The sequence below is a fragment of the Lycorma delicatula genome, chromosome 1 (assembly GCF_047948215.1).
Source record: "Lycorma delicatula isolate Av1 chromosome 1, ASM4794821v1, whole genome shotgun sequence".
NCBI lineage: Eukaryota > Metazoa > Arthropoda > Insecta > Hemiptera > Fulgoridae > Lycorma > Lycorma delicatula.
Genome location: NC_134455.1, coordinates 344,329,745 through 344,353,468, shown reverse-complemented (window position 1 = coordinate 344,353,468; position 23,724 = coordinate 344,329,745). Strand labels below are relative to the sequence as shown.

General features: G+C 48.1%; 5 protein-coding genes across 5 annotated transcripts; 2 read left to right on the top strand and 3 right to left on the bottom strand.

The window, feature by feature from the left end:
* Positions 1-6,426: 6,426 nt before the first annotated feature.
* On the top strand, positions 6,427-7,019 carry LOC142334377 (histone H2A). Its single transcript, XM_075382357.1, has one exon. It carries the CDS (start codon positions 6,466-6,468, stop codon positions 6,838-6,840), a length of 375 nt encoding a protein of 124 aa, XP_075238472.1. The 5' UTR covers positions 6,427-6,465; the 3' UTR covers positions 6,841-7,019.
* A 530-nt stretch (positions 7,020-7,549) lies between these two features.
* On the bottom strand, positions 7,550-8,136 carry LOC142334417 (histone H4). Its single transcript, XM_075382397.1, has one exon. It carries the CDS (start codon positions 8,109-8,111, stop codon positions 7,800-7,802), a length of 312 nt encoding a protein of 103 aa, XP_075238512.1. The 5' UTR covers positions 8,112-8,136; the 3' UTR covers positions 7,550-7,799.
* Positions 8,137-14,501: 6,365 nt separating this feature from the next.
* On the top strand, positions 14,502-15,077 carry LOC142318393 (histone H3). The gene has a single exon (XM_075354975.1). It carries the CDS (start codon positions 14,575-14,577, stop codon positions 14,983-14,985), a length of 411 nt encoding a protein of 136 aa, XP_075211090.1. The 5' UTR covers positions 14,502-14,574; the 3' UTR covers positions 14,986-15,077.
* A 1,027-nt stretch (positions 15,078-16,104) lies between these two features.
* Positions 16,105-16,833, bottom strand: LOC142334372 (histone H1-like). The gene has a single exon (XM_075382352.1). The coding sequence runs from the start codon at positions 16,765-16,767 to the stop codon at positions 16,168-16,170; it is 600 nt and encodes a 199-aa protein (XP_075238467.1). The 5' UTR covers positions 16,768-16,833; the 3' UTR covers positions 16,105-16,167.
* A 5,816-nt stretch (positions 16,834-22,649) lies between these two features.
* LOC142318392 (histone H2B) lies at positions 22,650-23,324 on the bottom strand. The gene has a single exon (XM_075354974.1). It carries the CDS (start codon positions 23,231-23,233, stop codon positions 22,862-22,864), a length of 372 nt encoding a protein of 123 aa, XP_075211089.1. The 5' UTR covers positions 23,234-23,324; the 3' UTR covers positions 22,650-22,861.
* Between the last annotated feature and the right edge of the window lie 400 nt (positions 23,325-23,724).

Here is a 23,724-nt window from a genome sequence, read left to right as displayed (position 1 = left end):
AAGAAATTCCCTTTTCCCACGAATGACGAGGCTGCAAACAACGTATGGCAACTTGCCGACCAATCGTGTGGAATGGAATGGAATGGAATGCAAAGTTGGCAGGAGTCTATTACTCCCTACTTTATCGCAGAGCCTGGACAGAGTCCCTTGCTGCTGGATCTTTCTAATCGGGCTTGTTTTTAAAAGGGTCACTTTTAGTCTCGGTTCTTATTTTTCAATTTTTGTATATTATTATTATAGTGAATTTAAGACGGATTTAATTGCATTCCAATTCCGTTGTTATACCAGCGTTACCGAACCCATTTTATGGGCCGACCGCGGAAGGCTAGGCTTATAAAGCCTGTCCTCCCGACGTAATTCCCCTTCAGACCGTCCACTGAAGTCCTTTCGGTGCTAACTCTTTAATAGGCTAGCAGGAATACGCCACAACGGGGCACTATCTGTGAGGAGGGAGCAATGCGTCCCCTTTTCCGGAGGAGTCGCAATTGCTGGGTTATTTGGTCTGATTGTAAGTTTGAATTAGGAGAGGTTGTTAAGAAGCTCTTCATCCGCTTCTGGTATGGCTGCCCTTCAGGACGCATCTCTGCTGGGCTCTGTTCCGGACTCCAGTCCGTGATGTTGAGACGAGTGGCTGGTCTTCCTTCTTCTTCATCTTCTCCCTCTTCTTCTCCCGAAGACCTCTTCTTTCTTCTTTGGCCTGCACTTTCCAAGAATTGGTAGTAACCGAAGTTACATACCGTTAACCTTGTAATTCCCGAAGCCCCGAAGGGCTGAACGGGGGAAAGTGCAGGTTTATTCGCTCTTCTGTGCTGTCAGTGGCTGCTGGGCAGGTCGCTGCTGGGCAGGTGGCTGCTGGGCAGGTGGCTGCTGGGCAGGTGGCTGCTGGGCAGGTGGCTGCTGGGCTGATGGCTGCTGGGCTCGTTCCCTCTTTCTTCTTTCTTGAAAGGAAAGGAAGGTAATAGGGAACTTACAAATGGTGATACCTATTCGCGATCGCGGTTTTGGGGCGGCGATTTTTGTGGAGAAGTAAACAGTAATTATTCACTCCACGTAATTATTAACCTTCAGACACACGTGTGTCTGAGAAGGGGTTGGGGGGACCGCGTGGCCGCAGTGAAGAAACCATTTGTTTTGTGGTGGCTGTTGGTATATGCAACAGAAGAAACAGAACACACACACGGAAAAAAAAAAAAAAAAAAAAAAAAAAAAAAAAAAAAAAAAAAAAAAAAAAAATTTCTTAATTATAACTTTTCTTTCGGCTGGCAGGATGAGACGGCACGTCGAGTCGTTCCACATCCACGTTTCTCCCGTTTCTGAAACAAGAGAAACAGAACAAAACACGCAAAAAAAAAAAAAAAAAAAAAAAAAAAAAAAAAAAAAAAAAAAAAAATTAAATTTAGACCGCGTTTTTGTTGTATGCGCGAACTTACCGTATTTGAATTCTTCAAATTATATAACTCGCGAAAAAATAATCACTCGCGACCCCGGAAACGCGTCTGACGCACTATTCCGTTTATGGCTCATGCGATATGGAGGCCCCTAAGCCTGGTTTGTCGATTTTCGGCTACCGCACCGCACCATCACGGTGGTTCGTCCAGTACGGCGTGAGGCCGCTTCCTTACACCTGTTGGAGTTGGGTCCTCTCTGCAGATGTCCCGAAGATGACTGTGTTCGGAAACAGCCGCTCTCCCGAACAGTCTGCGCGCCTGCGCCACCCCCACCTCGGACACGGATTGAAATCTCGCATCAGATCGGAGAGTGGCGTTCCTGACGAACCACGGAGCTCCAAAGATCGTCCGCAACGCTATGTTTTGGACGGCCTCGATCTTCTTTTGAAGCGAGGAGCTCAACACTGCCCCCCATGCCGGGTAAGCATATGTTAGAATCGGCAGTACGTACAGCCGAAAAATGAGCAGCTTAGTTGCCAGTGGGTACGGGCTGGCACTGTTCAGCACTGGGTATAGCGAGGCTCTGGCGGCCTTAGCCCTTCGGGTCGCATAATTGACATGCTCGTCGAAGGTAAGCCGCCTGTCCAACACCACCCCCAGGTACTTAACGGTTTTCTCAAAAGGGATTTTCTCCCCTGAGATTTCCAGCTCTCTGGTCGGTTTTCGTGTCTTGCATGTGAACATCACGGCCACCGATTTTTCACCGTTGACCCTGATTCTCCACATGTCGAGCCACGGTTCCACTAAGTCCAGCTGCCTTTGGAGCCTCCGGACCGCGTAATCCACATTTGCGGATTCGTAGAAATATGCCGTGTCGTCTGCGTAAAGGGCCGTTTTGACCCCATCCGACAGCGGCATATCGTTCACGTACAAAGTGTACAAGAACGGGGAAAGTACTGCTCCTTGGGGAACCCCAGCGGCTATTTCTCTGGTAGAGGAAATCGTTTCCCCTACGCGCACGACAAAATGTCGGTCTAGTAGATATGACCGCATCAGTCTGACATAGCGGTACGGGATCGCCGATCGCGCCAGCTTATAAAGCAGCCCGCTATGCCAAACTTTGTCAAAGGCCTTGGCCACATCCAGAAAAACGGCTGCAGTCACCCGTTTCCTGTTCAGGCCTCCGACAAGGTCGTCTATTATTTTTACCAGTTGGAGGGTAGTTGAGTGACCCTCCCTGAACCCAAATTGCTCGGGCCGCACTTCTCCCTCCATGTATCGCCTCAGTTTTTCGAGAAAAATCCTCTCGAACAACTTAGACAATACCGGTAACAGGGAGATTGGCCTATAATTCCGTGGGAAAAGTAAACTTTTCCCCGGTTTGGGTAAACATACGACTTTGGCCGTTTTCCAACAATTCGGGAAATATCCAACGTACAAAATGGACGTGAATATCACCGAAATTGCTGTAATCACGGAGGCCGGTATGTTCCGGAATGCACGGGCGCTGATCCCGTCGACACCCGGGGCCTTGTCGGGGCTTGTGGCCTTAATGGCTGCGGAAACTTCCGCTTCAGTGACTTGGTCAATCTCTAGAGGGGCGTCCTCCACCTGTGAGAAATAATCTACAAGAAAGGATTCCACCTCGGTTGTGTGCTCGTCGTTCGGGGAGGGAGGGGGGTTTGGAGTGAACTGCTCCTCCAAGGTATCGGCGAATACCTCGGCCCTCTCCGCCTCCGAGTATGCAAGAAAACCTCGCTGCCCCACAACCGGATGGCGAGGCTTCTTCCCTTCTCGCAGTCTCCTGTTCAACCTGAACACCGAGGAGATGTCGTCAGAGACCGAGGCGAGGTATTCGTTCCACGAATCCTCTCGATGGCTTTTTAGCAGTTGTTTTACCCTGTCCGTTTGATTATAAAAGGCCCGCTTATCAGCGGGGGACAGGGTGATTCGATATCTCCTCCTCAATCGTCGTTTCTCCGTTATGGCTTCGGAGATATGAGGAGGGAGGTCGTTTCGAACAACTGCTCGAGTCTTGGCCGATGAGCTGCCTGCCAGGGCCTCGGTCATTGACGACGTGACGCGCCCGACAGTGTCGTCGATTTCCTCCGGGGTGTTCAGGAGCTCAGGATTTACCGGCCTGTACTCCCGCTGGAGGGTTTCGTAGAACCTTTTCCAGTTAACTGACCTTCGGGGTATAGGCGGGGGATCTCGGCCACCCCCTGCCTGACCTAGTTCCAACAGGACAGGGGAATGGTCCGAGCTGAGGTCTTCTATCGTTTCAATCATGAATGGGAGGGTACCCCCCTTCATGACTGCGATATCCAGCACGTCAGGCCTAGATCTGCCTGAGCGATGCACGAACGTGGGCACCTCAGGGCCTACGACGACCAAGCGGCGGGCTCTCGCCCTTTCGTACAGCAATCTGCCATTTGGATTTGTCAGATTGCTGTTCCATGACACGTGTTTGGCATTGAGGTCGCCCATGAGTATCATGGGCCCATCCCAATTTTCCAGCACGGCATCCAGATCCGCGCCGGTTACCGCGTCGTTCGGCTTGCTATAAGCCGAAACCAGCCGATACACCGTGCCCAGATGCTCCACATGCACACACGTTTGCTCCATCACGTTTGTATGAAGAACAACGCGCGTATGCATGTGGCGTCTGTGGACTAAAACCGCAGTTCCTCCAGAGGAGTGAGATCCGGGTCGAACTGGCCTATCCGTCCTATATGTAAAATAGTTCCGAAGGGTCAGTTGCTTGTTTGGGTTCAAGCACGTCTCAGACAACAGTATCACGTCTATCAGTAGATCCTCGGCCAGACGGCATAGTTCCTCCGTCCGGCCTACTACTGAGTTGGCGTTCCACTGCAAGAGTCTGAGGGTGGGCCTAACCATACCTGGACAGTACAGTCATGAGGCACTCTATTAAGGACTGAATACAGTCCTTGAGAGATTTTGCCTGGAGCAGGCGTGGCAAAACCATCATGATATCTGGCAGGATATCCTTCACTGTCATCTGCGACAGGAAGTCCCTGCCAGTGGTCTCCAACGGGGTAGCCGGTTTCGGATTGCCGCTGGGGGTGCCTTTTGGCACGGCCGCCCTTTTGGTGGGGCGCGGGGCCACAGGGGCCGCGGTGTTTTTAACAGCCTGCTTGGCCTTCCCAGCCGGAGCAGGCTTTGCCTTTCCCGTCGAGGAAGGCTTGGCCTTCTTCGCCGGGGCCGGCTTTGTCGCCGCCTTTTGTTTTACCACCTTCTTGGTGGTCGCCGCCGGTTTTGGCTTGGCGGGTGTTGGGGAGGGTACCTCCCCTTTTTTCACCACCGCCTTGGCCACAGGTGCCGGCACCTCCGGTTTGGGGGCTGATATTCCCCCACCGGCAACACGGGCCCAGCTGCGGCCGTCAACAGTCGCGGGCTTTTTAATACCCTTGACCCTGTTGACCTGCTCCTTATAATAAGGGCAGCCCCGGTAATTGGCCGGGTGAGGCCCCTTGCAATTAACGCATGAGGCTGGTTCCTCACGCGGCTTAACGCATGTGGCAGTGTCGTGGTCCCCACCACACTTGACACATTGCTGGGCCCTCTGGCAGTAATTGGACGAGTGTCCAAATTTCTGGCATCTGTGGCACTGGGGTGGCCCCCCTCGTGACACAAACGCAGTCACTGCGACCTTGCAGTAAAAAAGACTGCCAAGGTCGTAGATGGTACGGGCCGAAGGGGTCCTTTTAAGGGCCACAAGGCAGGTCGGGGTTTCCCGACCGTCCCTCGTGAGGAGCTTCTTAGCTGAAACTACCTCATAGCCAAGGGAGGTCAGTTCCTCCCTTATTTCCTCCGGGGCAGCCCCATAGGGGATCCCCCGTATAACTACCTTCAGCTCCCTATCCTTCGGGAGCTGAAAGGAGTGAAAGGCGATTCCCTTTGAGTGCAGGAAACTCTGCACCGCCCGGTAATCCGCCTCGCTGCCTAGCTGCAGCCTGATCGACAGCCCGGTGCTTTTCGCCACCAGGCGTCCCCCGATCCGCGACTTAATATCGCGCGCTAACGCTGGCCACTCCTTTGGGCAGTCCAGCATAATTAGCGGGATTTTCTCCCGCCTGACGGCAGCAGGCTGTGATGGGGCCCCATCACCAGCCTGCGGGTTGGCGGCTGCTGCAGCCTTGCTGCAGCCCGCTACGGGCTCCACCTCCATGGGAGGCGCGGAGTTCCGGCGTTTCTGGCGCTTCCTAGCGCCGGACCCGCTTTCCTCTCCACCGTCGGACAGTTCCGGGGTGGGAGAACGGGGTGGGGGAGGCCTTATTTTTCCTTCCATGAAGGAGAAAATACAGCCAAAATTTAAAAATTAAAATTAAAACTTAGACTAGCACTTCTTAGAACTACACTTCCTGAAATAACAAAATATACAAGAAATAATAATAACAATGGAAAGTTAGTCTTTCCTTTTATATAGAATAATTTAAAATTAAATTATTCTATATGGCTTAACAATAGACCTATACAAAATTTGTATAGGCTATTAAATGTATTATTAACGACTTAGCAAAGTTCAATTTACATAATACAATAGTTCTTTAGAAATAAAATCTATTATAGACTTAGCTGAATGGAGAACAATAGCCTGCTATACAGGCAGGTGCGGCACAGCGGTTGTCCTAACAGCACTCCTCTACATGGTCGGTCAGGTAGCCAGTCGATCCAGGTATAAAGTACTGCAGAAGCCGGTTCCTAGTAGCACTGCACAGAGACACTATAATTCACGTCCTTTCACTTCAGAAGCCAAGGAAGGAATCCCCTCACCAATCGTGTGGCCTTCATTAAAGTTTATATATAAACTTGGCGGACCGTATAGGAAACGCCAAAATTGCGGATACCGTTAACTTTTAAGGTGCCCCGACCAATGGCGGTCGAGGAACCGAAACAGCTGGCTGAACTGACCAATCGAAAGGTTTCGCCGCGACGACGGCAACGGTGAGCCCAATAGTGGTCGGTGCTTGAAACCGTAAATAGAGTCAGACCGACGGCCGTCGGGTCATTCCTTCGTGTTTGTTCATTCCAAGTTCACAGCAGCAGCAGCCAAACGATGTCAGGTCGCGGAAAGGGTGGTAAAGTGAAGGGAAAGGCAAAGTCGCGGTCTTCCCGCGCCGGTCTTCAATTCCCGGTGGGCAGAATCCACCGTCTTCTCAGGAAGGGCAACTACGCAGAACGTGTCGGAGCGGGCGCTCCGGTCTACCTGGCTGCCGTCATGGAATATTTGGCTGCGGAAGTATTGGAGTTGGCAGGAAACGCGGCCAGGGACAACAAGAAAACTCGTATCATCCCGAGGCACTTGCAGTTGGCCATCCGCAATGACGAGGAGTTAAACAAGCTTTTGTCCGGGGTCACCATCGCACAAGGTGGTGTCTTGCCGAACATTCAAGCCGTGCTTCTGCCGAAGAAGACCGAGAAGAAAGCTTAAGAAGCGCTCTAATCACCGGTCCGATACTTCACAAACAATCGTCAGACAAATTAAAACGGCCCTTTTAAGGGCCACCATGTTTGAAAAGGTTTAAAAAAAAAAGGCTTGTTGAACTGGCGTGCATAAATGATGATTAAATTCTTTTAAAGTAAAACAACACACAGTTGGGTGGATGTGGATACATACATATAAATAATACATACACATTTAAATTAATTTCCCCCCTACATACATAGTTAGTATAATAATAGAGGTTGTAAGGTAGGTCCTGGTGAGAACGTACTTTTTAACCGCTACGAACCTGTTGAGGTCCCAAACATATATATATATATATGCACGAATGCGGCATGCTATTTATTTTTAATCACCGTTCACACCGGCCGGTCCGTCCAAGGGAATGAATACAAAAAAAAAAAAAAAGAAGAAAATCAATCAATCATATTATATTGAATGGGAAGTTAACAACAACACATCGTACAGTATACTACTACTACTACTACTAACTAACTAAGAAGTTGTATTGCTTGTGTACCTTCCTTCTTCAATTTTCGTAAGCTCAACAACAAACACAAGTACAAAATGTAGTAGTTATTGTAAATTTCTCTCTCTTCCTTAGTAGTAAGTAGTGTTCTGACGACGATCCACATGGATATAAAAAACCTACACGCGGATTAATTCATTTTAAATCTTAAAAGTAAAAAAAAAAGTACACACACACACATCATCAATCATACATATACTTCTTTTTTTCTCTCTCTCTCTCTTTTGCTGCCAGTCAAACAAATATTTTATCTCACAGGTAAGGTAAAAGTAAATTGTATCATCAAATTAATTCTTCTTCTTAGTTGATGATGATTTACACATAAAGATAAGACTACTATTTTATTAACCTCTTGGTTGGTGGGTGGCCCTTAAAAGGGCCGTTTTAATATTCGTAGACCAGCGGGAACGGTGACCGCTTAACCGCCGAAGCCGTACAGAGTTCTGCCTTGCCTCTTCAGCGCGTACACCACGTCCATGGCGGTTACAGTTTTCCTCTTTGCGTGTTCGGTGTAAGTGACTGCGTCTCTGATTACGTTCTCGAGGAACACTTTAAGTACTCCTCTGGTCTCTTCGTATATGAGACCTGAGATACGTTTCACACCGCCGCGGCGGGCCAGACGCCTGATGGCCGGCTTGGTGATGCCCTGGATGTTGTCTCGCAGGACCTTGCGGTGACGCTTGGCTCCGCCTTTGCCCAAACCTTTACCTCCTTTCCCGCGACCGGTCATAGCAGCAGCTTAACTTCAAATGACGAGCAAAAAAACTTGTTTCTCAGCGAGCAGGTCAGTCGATCTGAAGCCGCCGTCCCGGTATCCCTCACTTTTATGCTCTCTTAAGGCCGCGTGATTGGGCAGTCGAGGCGGCCAATAGGAGCGGCCCATTTTGACCAATCACGTGAGACCGAGCCGGCAATAAATACCGGTCCCGTTTACTTTCTAGGGCGATTCCTTCCTTGGCTTCTGAAGTGAAAGGACGTGAATTATAGTGTCTCTGTGCAGTGCTACTAGGAACCGGCTTCTGCAGTACTTTATACCTGGATCGACTGGCTACCTGACCGACCATGTAGAGGAGTGCTGTTAGGACAACCGCTGTGCCGCACCTGCCTGTATAGCAGGCTATTGTTCTCCATTCAGCTAAGTCTATAATAGATTTTAATTCTAAAGAACTATTGTATTATGTAAATTGAACTTTGCTAAGTCGTTAATAATACATTTAATAGCCTATACAAATTTTGTATAGGTCTATTGTTAAGCCATATAGAATAATTTAATTTTAAATTATTCTATATAAAAGGAAAGACTAACTTTCCATTGTTATTATTATTTCTTGTATATTTTGTTATTTCAGGAAGTGTAGTTCTAAGAAGTGCTAGTCTAAGTTTTAATTTTAATTTTTAAATTTTGGCTGTATTTTCTCCTTCATGGAAGGAAAAATAAGGCCTCCCCCACCCCGTTCTCCCACCCCGGAACTGTCCGACGGTGGAGAGGAAAGCGGGTCCGGCGCTAGGAAGCGCCAGAAACGCCGGAACTCCGCGCCTCCCATGGAGGTGGAGCCCGTAGCGGGCTGCAGCAAGGCTGCAGCAGCCGCCAACCCGCAGGCTGATGATGGGGCCCCATCACAGCCTGCCACCGTCAGGCGGGAGAAAATCCCGCCAATTATGCTGGACTGCCCTAAGGAGTGGCCAGCATTAGCGCGCGACATTAAGTCGCGTATCGGGGGACGCCTGGTGGCCAAAAGCACCGGGCTTTCCATCAGGCTGCAGCTGGGCAGCGAGGCAGATTACCGGGCGGTGCAGAGTTTCCTGCACTCAAAGGGAATCGCCTTTCACTCCTTTCAGCTGCCGAAGGATAGGGAGCTGAAGGTAGTTATACGGGGGATCCCCTATGGGGCTGCCCCGGAAGAAGTAAAGGAGGAACTGACCTCCCTTGATTTTGAGGTGACTTCTGTCAAGAAGCTCCTCACGAGGGACGGTCGGGAAACCCCGACCTGCCTAGTGGCCCTGAAAAGGACCCCAAGCGCGAGAAAAATTTATGACCTCAGCAATATTTTTTATTGCAAGGTCTCAGTGACTGCATTTGTGTCACGAGGGGGGCCGCCCCAGTGCCACAGATGCCAAAAATTTGGGCACTCTTCAAACTATTGCCAGAGGGCCCAGCAATGCGTGAAGTGTGGTGGAAACCACGACACTTCTGCCTGCGTCAAGCCGCGTGAGGAACCAGCCTCATGCGTCAATTGTAAGGGGCCACATCCGGCCAATTACAGGGGCTGCCCCTATTACAAGGAGCAGACAAATAAAGTCAAGGGACTTAAAAAGCCCGCGACTTTAGACGGCCGCAGCTGGGCCCGTGTTGCCGGTGGGGGAATATCAGCCCCCAAACCGGAGGTGCCGGCACCTGTGGCCAAGGCGGTGGTGAAAAACGGGGAGGTACCCTCCCCAACACCCGCCAAGCCAAAACCGGCGGCGACCACCAAGAAGGTGGTAAAACAAAAGGCGGCGACAAAGCCGGCCCCGGCGAAGAAGGCCAAGCCTTCCTCGACGGGAAAGGCAAAGCCTGCTCCGGCTGGGAAGGCCAAGCAGGCTGTTAAAAACACCGCGGCCCCAGTGGCCCCGCGCCCCACCAAAAGGGCGGCCGCGCCAAAAGGCACCCCCAGCGGCAATCCGAAACCGGCTACCCCGTTGGAGACCACTGGCAGGGACTTCCTGTCGCAGATGACAGTGAAGGATATCCTGCCAGATATCATGATGGTTTTGCCACGCCTGCTCCAGGCAAAATCTCTCAAGGACTGTATTCAGTCCTTAATAGAGTGCCTCATGACTGTACTGTCCAGGTATGGTTAGGCCCACCCTCAGACTCTTGCAGTGGAACGCCAACTCAGTAGTAGGCCGGAAGGAGGAACTATGCCGTCTGGCCGAGGATCTACTGATAGACGTGATACTGTTGTCTGAGACGTGCTTGAACCCGAACAAGCAACTGACCCTTCGGAACTATTTTACATATAGGACGGATAGGCCAGTTCGACCCGGATCTCACTCCTCTGGAGGAACTGCGGTTTTAGTCCACAGACGCCACATGCATACGCGCGTTGTTCTTCATACAAACGTGATGGAGCAAACGTGTGTGCATGTGGAGCATCTGGGCACGGTGTATCGGCTGGTTTCGGCTTATAGCAAGCCGAACGACGCGGTAACCGGCGCAGATCTGGATGCCGTGCTGGAATATTGGGATGGGCCCATGATACTCATGGGCGACCTCAATGCCAAACACGTGTCATGGAACAGCAATCTGACAAATCCAAATGGCAGATTGCTGTACGAAAGGGCGAGAGCCCGCCGCTTGGTCGTCGTAGGCCCTGAGGTGCCCACGTTCGTGCATCGCTCAGGCAGATCTAGGCCTGACGTGCTGGATATCGCAGTCATGAAGGGGGGTACCCTCCCATTCATGATTGAAACGATAGAAGACCTCAGCTCGGACCATTCCCCTGTCCTGTTGGAACTAGGTCAGGCAGGGGGTGGCCGAGATCCCCCGCCTATACCCCGAAGGTCAGTTAACTGGAAAAGGTTCTACGAAACCCTCCAGCGGGAGTACAGGCCGGTAAATCCTGAGCTCCTGAACACCCCGGAGGAAATCGACGACACGGTCGGGCGCGTCACGTCGTCAATGACCGAGGCCCTGGCAGGCAGCTCATCGGCCAAGACTCGAGCAGTTGTTCGAAACGACCTCCCTCCTCATATCTCCGAAGCCATAACGGAGAAACGACGATTGAGGAGGAGATATCGAATCACCCTGTCCCCCGCTGATAAGCGGGCCTTTTATAATCAAACGGACAGGGTAAAACAACTGCTAAAAAGCCATCGAGAGGATTCGTGGAACGAATACCTCGCCTCGGTCTCTGACGACATCTCCTCGGTGTTCAGGTTGAACAGGAGACTGCGAGAAGGGAAGAAGCCTCGCCATCCGGTTGTGGGGCAGCGAGGTTTTCTTGCATACTCGGAGGCGGAGAGGGCCGAGGTATTCGCCGATACCTTGGAGGAGCAGTTCACTCCAAACCCCCCTCCCTCCCCGAACGACGAGCACACAACCGAGGTGGAATCCTTTCTTGTAGATTATTTCTCACAGGTGGAGGACGCCCCTCTAGAGATTGACCAAGTCACTGAAGCGGAAGTTTCCGCAGCCATTAAGGCCACAAGCCCCGACAAGGCCCCGGGTGTCGACGGGATCAGCGCCCGTGCATTCCGGAACATACCGGCCTCCGTGATTACGGCAATTTCGGTGATATTCACGTCCATTTTGTACGTTGGATATTTCCCGAATTGTTGGAAAACGGCCAAAGTCGTATGTTTACCCAAACCGGGGAAAAGTTTACTTTTCCCACGGAATTATAGGCCAATCTCCCTGTTACCGGTATTGTCTATGTTGTTCGAGAGGATTTTTCTCGAAAAACTGAGGCGATACATGGAGGGAGAAGTGCGGCCCGAGCAATTTGGGTTCAGGGAGGGTCACTCAACTACCCTCCAACTGGTAAAAATAATAGATGACCTTGTCGGAGGCCTGAACAGGAAACGGGTGACTGCAGCCGTTTTTCTGGATGTGGCCAAGGCCTTTGACAAAGTTTGGCATAGCGGGCTGCTTTATAAGCTAGCGCGATCGGCGATCCCGTACCGCTATGTCAGACTGATGCGGTCATATCTACTAGACCGACATTTTGTCGTGCGCGTAGGGGAAACGATTTCCTCTACCAGAGAAATAGCCGCTGGGGTTCCCCAAGGAGCAGTACTTTCCCCGTTCATGTACACTTTGTACGTGAACGATATGCCGCTGTCGGAAGGGGTCAAAACGGCCCTTTACGCAGACGACACGGCATATTTCTACGAATCCGCAAATGTGGATTACGCGGTCCGGAGGCTCCAAAGGCAGCTGGACTTAGTGGAACCGTGGCTCGACATGTGGAGAATCAGGGTCAACGGTGAAAAATCGGTGGCCGTGATGTTCACATGCAAGACACGAAAACCGACCAGAGAGCTGGAAATCTCAGGGGAGAAAATCCCTTTTGAGAAAACAGTTAAGTACCTGGGGGTGGTGTTGGACAGGCGGCTTACCTTCGACGAGCATGTCAATTATGCGACCCGAAGGGCTAAGGCCGCCAGAGCCTCGCTATACCCAGTGCTGAACAGTGCCAGCCCGTACCCACTGGCAACTAAGCTGCTCATTTTTCGGCTGTACGTACTGCCGATTCTAACATATGCTTACCCGGCATGGGGGGCAGTGTTGAGCTCCTCGCTTCAAAAGAAGATCGAGGCCGTCCAAAACATAGCGTTGCGGACGATCTTTGGAGCTCCGTGGTTCGTCAGGAACGCCACTCTCCGATCTGATGCGAGATTTCAATCCGTGTCCGAGGTGGGGGTGGCGCAGGCGCGCAGACTGTTCGGGAGAGCGGCTGTGTCCGAACACAGTCATCTTCGGGACATCTGCAGAGAGGACCCAACTCCGACAGGTGTAAGGAAGCGGCCTCACGCCGTACTGGACGAACCACCGTGATGGTGCGGTGCGGTAGCCGAAAATCGACAAACCAGGCTTAGGGGCCTCTATATCGCATGAGCCATAAACGGAATAGTGCGTCAGACGCGTTTCCGGGGTCGCGAGTGAATAGTTTTTCGCGAGTTATATAATTTGAAGACTTCAAATACGGTAAGTCGCGCATACAACAAAAACGCGGTCTAAATTTAATTTTTTTTTTTTTTTTTTTTTTTTTTTTTTTTTTTTTTTTTTTTTTTTTTTTTTTTTTTTTTTGCGTGTTTTGTTCTGTTTCTCTTGTTTCAGAAACGGGAGAAACGTGGATGTGGAACGACTCGACGTGCCGTCTCATCCTGCCAGCCGAAAGAAAAGTTATAATTAAGAATTTTTTTTTTTTTTTTTTTTTTTTTTTTTTTTTTTTTTTTTTTTTTTTTTTTTTTTTTTTTTTTCTTCTTTCCGTGTGTGTGTTCTGTTTCTTCTGTTGCAGATACCAACAGCCACCACTAAACAAATGGTTTCTTCACTGCGGCCACGCGGTCCCCCCAACCCCTTCTCAGACACACGTGTGTCTGAAGGTTAATAATTACGTGGAGTGAATAATTACTGTTTACTTCTTCCACAAAAATCGCCGCCCCAAAACCGCGATCGCGATTAGGTATCACCATTTGTAAGTTCCCTATTACCTTCCTTTCCTTTCAAGAAAGAAGAAAGAGGGAACGAGCCCAGCAGCCATCAGCCCAGCAGTCGCAAGCCCAGCAGCCACCTGCCCAGCAGCCACCGGCCCAGCAGCCACCTGCCCAGCAGCCACCTGCCCAGCAGCGACCTGCCCAGCAGCCACTGACAGCACAGAAGAGCGAAGAAACCTGCACTTTCCCCCGTTCAGCCCTTCGGGGCTCGGGATTTACAAGGTTAACGGTATGTAACTTCGGTTACTACCAATTCTTGGAAAGTGCAGGCCAAAGAAGAACGAAGAGGTCTTCGGGAGAAGAAGAGGGAGAAGATGAAGAAGAAGGAAGACCAGCCACTCGTTTCAACATCACGGACTGGAGTCCGGAACAGAGCCCAGCAGAGATGCGTCCTGAAGGGCAGCCATACCAGAAGCGGATGAAGAGCTTCTTAACAACCTCTCCTAATTCAAACTTACAATCAGACCAAATAACCCAGCAATTGCGACTCCTCCGGAAAAGGGGACGCATTGCTCCCTCCTCACAGATAGTGCCCCGTTGTGGCGTATTCCTGCTAGCCTATTAAAGAGTTAGCACCGAAAGGACTTCAGTGGACGGTCTGAAGGGGAATTACGTCGGGAGGACAGGCTTTATAAGCCTAGCCTTCCGCGGTCGGCCCATAAAATGGGTTCGGTAACGCTGGTATAACAACGGAATTGGAATGCAATTAAATCCGTCCTAAACTCACTATAATAATAATATACAAAAATTGAAAAATAAGAACCGAGACTAAAAGTGACCCTTTTAAAAACAAGCCCGATTAGAAAGATCCAGCAGCAAGGGACTCTGTCCAGGCTCTGCGATAAAGTAGGGAGTAATAGACTCCTGCCAACTTTGCATTCCATTCCATTCCATTTCTAGGGCATTGCTTTCTGTGCATCCGAACAGGAGGTCTTAACAGCGTGAATTTGTAAACCAGCAGCAGCACCGACTAGTTATTGCCGTCAGGAAAAATGGCCCGTACCAAGCAGACCGCCCGCAAATCCACCGGTGGCAAAGCTCCCAGGAAGCAGCTGGCGACCAAGGCGGCACGCAAGAGCGCCCCGGCCACCGGCGGCGTGAAGAAACCTCATCGCTACAGGCCTGGAACTGTCGCCCTCCGTGAGATCCGTAGATACCAGAAGAGCACGGAGCTACTCATACGCAAGCTGCCGTTCCAGCGGCTGGTACGTGAGATAGCGCAGGACTTCAAGACCGATCTCCGGTTCCAGAGTTCCGCCGTCATGGCTCTGCAGGAAGCCAGCGAGGCTTATCTGGTCGGGCTGTTTGAAGACACAAATCTGTGCGCCATCCACGCCAAACGTGTGACAATTATGCCGAAAGACATCCAGCTGGCTCGTCGTATTCGCGGAGAGAGAGCTTAATTTGAGGTGGCGTATACGTACGGTCCGCGCGCACTACTACCATCATATTCAAAATCTTTACAACGGCCCTTTTCAGGGCCACAATTTTTAATGCGAGGTTTTTTAAATGTTGTGGTTGGTTCTTTTTTTTTTTTTTTCGGCCGAAGAGAAAAGAAAAAAAAAAAAAAACCACCAATGTTATTCTGTTTTCCATATATATAAAACTGCAAAGAAAAAATTATTCCAATATTCACAACCCAACACATATATATATATATATAGTAGTAGATAGAGAGAGTATAGTAAAATAATGATAATTTTCTATCTTCACCGGGTTGGGGGTTGTTTTCTTCAATCAAAGAAGGAGGGCCTGGCTGGGCTGGACTTAGAGGTACAGACAGGGTTACTTTCGGTGGGAATTTGGGGGAAAAAAAACACAACCAACAACACCCCCTATATTATAATAAGTTCTTTATTTTGTTTGTCATAATTTCATATATAATATACATATATTTCTTGCTGTTTGTTGTTTTATTTAACCACCCACCGAGTTCAGAGGCAATTGCCACCATATATATATGACGGACGATGAGAAAGAAGGAGGAGTTAGCGGGGAGGGAGGGAGGGAGGGAAGGTTAGAGAGAGAGAGAGAGAGAGAGATTGATGTGTGTGAAAATTACCGGGATTCGAAGCTCCCGTGTATGAAAAAAAAAAGGGGGCCGAGAGCCGCCGCCTACACACATATAATATATGGCGGCATACATAATATATATGCCGCCGGCCCGGCATACGGATTTTATGGGAGAGATGAAAATATTTGTGTATGTGTATAATAACACAAAACAAAATAATACAAGATCGACCCGTTTGTGCGGGGGGGTGTAATTTACTAATAAATAAAAATATAAAAGTTCCAAAAAAAAAATCTCTCCTGTATAATTATAAATAATGCCTATCCGGGGGGGGAGAGAGATATACTATACTACGGACGGTCCACACGTTCCGTCCGTGTGATAATTTAATGACGGACAGAGAGGGGATCTTTGTCCGCCCCACTTTTCTTTGGCTCGGCACAGCACCGAAACATGATGAGGCAAAATATTATTTTTACACGTATAACGAAAAAACCTCATACGTTGGTGGCGGCCCTGAAAAGGGCCATTTGTTAATAATTTACGTACAGTAAAATAATAATTTTACTGTTTACTTCTTCTTTCCAGCGGCTGCTTTCTTGGGCGACTTTGGTTTCTTCACTGCTGCCTTCTTCGGCTTCGGAGACTTTGGTTTCTTGGTCGGCGGCTTGGACACCTTTTTCGCCTTCGATGGAGACTTCGGTTTCGGGGCGGCCGCCTTCTTCGCAGAAGCGCTCTTCGGTTTGCTGGCTGCTGCGGCTTTCTTCGGTTTCGGCTTCGGAGCGGACGGTTTCTTAGCCGGGGCGGCTTTGCCTTCGCCCTTCACTGATATCTTGAAAGAGCCGGACGCTCCTTTACCTTTCGGCTGCGTGAGGGCGCCTGCCGCGACCGCCGTTTTCAGATATTTCTTGATGAACGGGGCCAACTTTTCGGCGTCTACCTTGTAGTTGGCTGCTATGTACTTCTTTATCGCCTGCAGAGAAGATCCGCCGCGCTCTTTGAGACCGGCGATCGCCGCGTTGACCATATCGGCTGTCGGCGGGTGCGCCGGCTTAGACCTCGGCTTCTTCGAACCGCCTGCTTTGGATGCCGCCTTTTTCCCTGGAGCTGCCTTGGCCGGAGTTGTCGCTGTGGCGACGGGAGCTGAAGCTGTAGCGGTGCTGTCTGACATGATGATGATGATGCTGCTGCTGTTGCTGTTGTGCGGATCGGATGATAACGCTGGTATGAAACGGTATATATCCCGTAAACCTAAAGCCATGGAATGGAATGCAAAGGTGGCAGGAGTCTATTACTCCCTACTTTATCGCAGAGCCTGGACAGAGTCCCTTGCTGCTGGATCTTTCTAATCGGGCTTGTTTTTAAAAGGGTCACTTTTAGTCTCGGTTCTTATTTTTCAATTTTTGTATATTATTATTATAGTGAATTTAAGACGGATTTAATTGCATTCCAATTCCGTTGTTATACCAGCGTTACCGAACCCATTTTATGGGCCGACCGCGGAAGGCTAGGCTTATAAAGCCTGTCCTCCCGACGTAATTCCCCTTCAGACCGTCCACTGAAGTCCTTTCGGTGCTAACTCTTTAATAGGCTAGCAGGAATACGCCACAACGGGGCACTATCTGTGAGGAGGGAGCAATGCGTCCCCTTTTCCGGAGGAGTCGCAATTGCTGGGTTATTTGGTCTGATTGTAAGTTTGAGTTAGGAGAGGTTGTTAAGAAGCTCTTCATCCGCTTCTGGTATGGCTGCCCTTCAGGACGCATCTCTGCTGGGCTCTGTTCCGGACTCCAGTCCGTGATGTTGAGACGAGTGGCTGGTCTTCCTTCTTCTTCATCTTCTCCCTCTTCTTCTCCCGAAGACCTCTTCTTTCTTCTTTGGCCTGCACTTTCCAAGAATTGGTAGTAACCGAAGTTACATACCGTTAACCTTGTAATTCCCGAAGCCCCGAAGGGCTGAACGGGGGAAAGTGCAGGTTTCTTCGCTCTTCTGTGCTGTCAGTGGCTGCTGGGCAGGTCGCTGCTGGGTAGGTGGCTGCTGGGCAGGTGGCTGCTGGGCCGGTGGCTGCTGGGCAGGTGGCTACTGGGCTTGCGACTGCTGGGCTGATGGCTGCTGGGCTCGTTCCCTCTTTCTTCTTTCTTGAAAGGAAAGGAAGGTAATAGGGAACTTACAAATGGTGATACCTATTCGCGATCGCGGTTTTGGGGCGGCGATTTTTGTGGAAGAAGTAAACAGTAAATATTCACTCCACGTAATTATTAACCTTCAGACACACGTGTGTCTGAGAAGGGGTTGGGGGGACCGCGTGGCCGCAGTGAAGAAACCATTTGTTTTGAGGTGGCTGTTGGTATCTGCAACAGAAGAAGCAGAACACACACACGAAAAAAAAAAAAAAAAAAAAAAAAAAAAATCTTAATTATAACTTTCTTTCGGCTGGCGGGATGAGACGGCACGTCGAGTCGTTCCACATCCACGTTTCTCCCGTTTCTGAAACAAGAGAAACAGAACAAAACACGCAAAAAAAAAAAAAAAAAAAAAAAAAAAAAAAAAAAAAAAAAAAAAAAAAAAAAATTTATAAATTTAGACCGCGTTTTTGTTGTATTCGCGACTTACCGTATTTGAAGTCTTCAAATTATATAACTCGCGAAAAACTAATCACTCGCGACCCCGGAAACGCGTCTGACGCACTATTCCGTTTATGGCTCATGCGATATGGAGGCCCCTAAGCCTGGTTTGTCGATTTTCGGCTACCGCACCGCACCATCACGGTGGTTCGTCCAGTACGGCGTGAGGCCGCTTCCTTACACCTGTCGGAGTTGGGTCCTCTCTGCAGATGTCCCGAAGATGACTGTGTTCGGACACAGCCGCTCTCCCGAACAGTCTGCGCGCCTGCGCCACCCCCACCTCGGACACGGATTGAAATCTCGCATCAGATCGGAGAGTGGCGTTCCTGACGAACCACGGAGCTCCAAAGATCGTCCGCAACGCTATGTTTTGGACGGCCTCGATCTTCTTTTGAAGCGAGGAGCTCAACACTGCCCCCCATGCCGGGTAAGCATATGTCAGAATCGGCAGTACGTACAGCCGAAAAATGAGCAGCTTAGTTGCCAGTGGGTACGGGCTGGCACTGTTCAGCACTGGGTATAGCGAGGCTCTGGCGGCCTTAGCCCTTCGGGTCGCATAATTGACATGCTCGTCGAAGGTAAGCCGCCTGTCCAACACCACCCCCAGGTACTTAACTGTTTTCTCAAAAGGGATTTTCTCCCCTGAGATTTCCAGCTCTCTGGTCGGTTTTCGTGTCTTGCATGTGAACATCACGGCCACCGATTTTTCACCGTTGACCCTGATTCTCCACATGTCGAGCCACGGTTCCACTAAGTCCAGCTGCCTTTGGAGCCTCCGGACCGCGTAATCCACATTTGCGGATTCGTAGAAATATGCCGTGTCGTCTGCGTAAAGGGCCGTTTTGACCCCTTCCGACAGCGGCATATCGTTCACGTACAAAGTGTACATGAACGGGGAAAGTACTGCTCCTTGGGGAACCCCAGCGGCTATTTCTCTGGTAGAGGAAATCGTTTCCCCTACGCGCACGACAAAATGTCGGTCTAGTAGATATGACCGCATCAGTCTGACATAGCGGTACGGGATCGCCGATCGCGCTAGCTTATAAAGCAGCCCGCTATGCCAAACTTTGTCAAAGGCCTTGGCCACATCCAGAAAAACGGCTGCAGTCACCCGTTTCCTGTTCAGGCCTCCGACAAGGTCATCTATTATTTTTACCAGTTGGAGGGTAGTTGAGTGACCCTCCCTGAACCCAAATTGCTCGGGCCGCACTTCTCCCTCCATGTATCGCCTCCTAAAGCCAATGGAAAATTATTACTATATACGTTAGTTTGGCGGACTTTAAAGGGAGCAGCGACTTTGGCTGCTAGCACGTCACCCCGGCCATCACTGAATCGTGCTTACACCGTTCGTTCGGCGCGCGTTTTCTCCTTTAACTTGCGATCTTTATCGACGTACACGGTTCGGTTTCGTAAACGACATTCCGGGCTGCAGTAGTGACGAGCTAAACGTTAGATTTCAGCCCGTACGGGAGCTTAAATGGTACCGAAATCCCGGACACATCCCGAACCGGCGTGGTCGCACCGCCGTAAAACCGTTTAAAAATCGTAAATACCGGTGGCAATATTTGTATATAGCACCCGCGTCCAAGTTAAACATCCCGTTGTTTCTTTCGATTCGTTTTTGCGACGATACGTGTGCGAATTCAATCTTTTTGCGATGTATATGTCCGAGCGTCAAAGTACGACGGTTAGACAACATCCCCATCACTGTTTTCATACACAGTAATAGTTTTCATCGGATTCTATGCGATTATTATTAATCTGACGGATATAAACTAATGACGGTCGTACGGTAACTTTCAGTTTTTCTATAACATCAACCGTTGGGGGAAAATAAGAGTGGGATAAAAATAAAGTAGCTCGAATTATACGTACGCTTTGCGTTAGCCTGAAGTGAAGAGAGAGACTCCTGCCGGCCGACCCGTTTGCACAACGCGCGATATGCAAGCATACGATTGTAGACGTGTAGACGTTTGGACGTGTTTGACGTTAACAGGAGCGCTGGAAAGAAAAACAAAAAAGATATAAATCCAAATTAAAAAAAAAAAAAAAACAAAACAAAAAACGTACATACAACAATTCTGCATAAATACAAAACATATAACCGGTGGTTTCTGCCCCACTCGGTATATATATATATATATATATATGTCACATACACACGTACATGCGCAGGCTTACGGGCACAGGTTAATGGCTTAATGTCTTACGAATAAAAAGCGTCGGGGAGGGAAAGAAAAGAAAAAAAAAAACAAAAAAAAATTCGGGCCGCCTCTCTTAACCGACCGGACGCGAATCACTTTTGCATTAAGTTTGTGTTTTCTTTTTTTCGCTGTCCGCGTACATTTAATACACGTTTAATTAAAGATCGGTCGGTCGCGCGGTTTTCGTTCACGTTAACAAGAGTTAAGTGTACCCGGACCCCTTCCGTACGGTAATTTTAAGGTACATTCACTTCAGGTTGTATACGTATAACTACGCCGCCACCAAGTACATTTGGAAAAATGCGACCGAAGATCCGAATTTCATTGAAATAGCCGTTGAAATTTTATTTATTATTATTATTATTATTATTTATTTTTTTTGTCTTTTTATATACACATCTATCTATCTATCTATCTATCTATCTGATTTCATTTGTTCTGATACTCGGAGATTTCGCCGTTGCATGGAGTATAAAATCATAAAATGTAATTTAATAAGATAAAAAGTAAATAATAAGAAGACCGCCCCTACCTACCGCAGGCATTCACTCACTCGGTCGTTCTTTCTCACTCACTCTCGCTCTCTCTCTCTCTCTCTCTCTCTAAGGCTAAATAATATGTCTCATGTTGGGTTGTATTGTAACGTGGTTGTTGTACCCTGAAAATCTCATCTAATTATCTTTAGCGGTGTTGTGGAAACGTTTTCTTATATCCTGGTAAGAAAAAATGAAAATTATTTATTGAAATACTATATCACATTAGGATAAATTTTTATAACCTTTTTTTTTGTTGGTTGATATTTATTAGATTTTCCTAAATCTAATTATGCATACAGCGCCTTCATCGCTTTCACCATAATTAAACCGGGTTCTCTGCGACATAAACAAGACGGTTGTGAAATGAAAGCGGTTAATGGTATATTTCAATTATATATATATATCACGCAAATTAACGCCATTTATTGTGAAATGTGTTAAAAATATTAACGCTGAAAAAAAAAAAAAAGAAGAAGAAACGACGTGATGACAACAAAGTTGTTTTTATTCACTTTCTCCTAGCATTGGTTGGTTATTCTTGAATATTGGAGAAAGATAGTATATTAAAAAATCTTACAAAATAAAAAACTCCATTTTATAATATAAATTCTGGTCGGTTGAATTTTTTTTTTTTTTTTTAATTTACCCAAAGGAAATTATGTGCCCCACCACATGCAGATATTGACCCCAAACCCCTTTACCAACCAGCGAATTGCCCCATCCACGCGAGTCTATGCCAGGTTTCATGGAAAGTAAATAAAATGAAAACTTAGCGGAACATTTATGGTCACTTCTATTATACGAGCACTTAAATTGAATTTATTTGATAAATAGATCAATTTGTATGTAATTAAAGTTATTTTTTACGATTTTTTTTGTTTTTGTTTTACACATCAGTAATCAATCTCTCTTTTAATGTACAAGTTCAGGAAATCGATTAATCTAAATTCAGGAAAGCAGTCTAATTATTAGAAAATCAGCTATGCTTTGCCGTTATGTAAGTAACGGCTTGCAAAACACAAAAAAAAAAAAAAAATGAAACAGTATTATGATGAAGATGAAGAGGAGGAGTAGCAGTAGTAGTAGTAGTAGTAGTAGTAGTAGTAGTAGTAGTAGGCGGTGAAGAAAGAAGAAGAAGAGGAGGAGGAGGAGGAGGAGCAGTAGTAGTTAGTTGGATTTTGAAAAGTAACCGGAATCTATCATCCCGTTTGTTAGTGTGTATTTTGTGCAATGGCGCGCACGCGCTACCACTCACTCGACAACCGCCCCTACCTCAAGGTCATTCCCTGTGTGTGTGTGTGTGTGTGTGTGATGGGTAAGTAATAATAATATGTGAAGTGAAATGATTTTCTGGTTTGCGGCGGTTTTTTTTTTCGCGGATAGCGGGCGGTGGGGGGTGTTTGAGTTGTTGGTGCGGTATAATGCCTGCCGATATCAACATTTTTTTCCAGATAGCTCAGTATACATGCAATTTCTTCATTTTTAGTCAACAACTGCAACGTAGGCCGGCGCCAGAAATTAAATTTTTTTCGCAAATTATAATTGAGGTTAAAAACATTATTTGTTGCGTTCTTTGCTTTGGGCAAGATGTGTGAATTTCCCTCCCCCCCCTGAAACCATGGTAACGAAGCGTTTTAATTACACTTACACATTTGTTCATTTTTTTTTTTACCTTAAAGGAAAACTGCAATAGTAAGGTAAGGAAAATGTTTTTTCTTTTTCTATTTACATATCTCGTGTTACGGAGTACATACATTTTATTATTTATGTACATAAAAAAGCAATTTATATGCCTGTACAATAAGCAAAGAACCAAAATGTTTTTAACCTCAATTATAATGTGGTGGCCCTTAAAAGGGCCGTTTATATTTAGTACATGGCCTATTGTAACCAGCTCCATCCGCTTACTTAGAGCTCGTGTATTTGGTTACGGCCTTGGTGCCTTCGCTGACAGCGTGTTTGGCCAATTCACCGGGCAACAGAAGCCGTACGGCGGTCTGGATCTCCCTGCTGGTGATTGTGGACCGCTTGTTGTAGTGGGCGAGCCTGGAAGCCTCGGCCGCGATGCGCTCGAATATATCGTTAACGAAGCTGTTCATGATGCTCATCGCCTTAGAGGAGATGCCGGTGTCAGGATGGACCTGCTTCAACACTTTGTAGATGTACACCGCGTAGCTTTCCTTCCTCTTGCGTTTCTTTTTCTTGTCTCCCTTGGCGATGTTCTTTTGCGCCTTGCCGGCCTTCTTGGCCGCTTTACCGCTGGTCTTAGGTGGCATGATGCTTTGAATTTGGTGGAACGCAGGTACGGAAGGACCTATTTATGATAGAAATCGGTATTTTTGCTCCCAATAAGACCGGCCCGTCGAAAAGAAATTCCCTTTTCCCACGAATGACGAGGCTGCAAACAACGTATGGCAACTTGCCGACCAATCGTGGAATGCAAAAGTGGCAGGAGTCTATTACTCCCTACTTTATCGCAGAGGCTGGACAGAGTCCCTTGCTGCTGGATCTTTCTAATCGGGCTTGTTTTTAAAAGGGTTATTTTTAGTCTCGGTTCTTATTTTTCAATTTTTGTATATTATTATTATAGTGAATTTAAGACGGATTTAATTGCATTCCAATTCCGTTGTTATACCAGCGTTATCGAACCCATTTTATGGGCCGACCGCGGAAGGCTAGGCTTATAAAGCCTGTCCTCCCGACGTAATTCCCCTTCAGACCGTCCACTGAAGTCCTTTCGGTGCTAACTCTTTAATAGGCTAGCAGG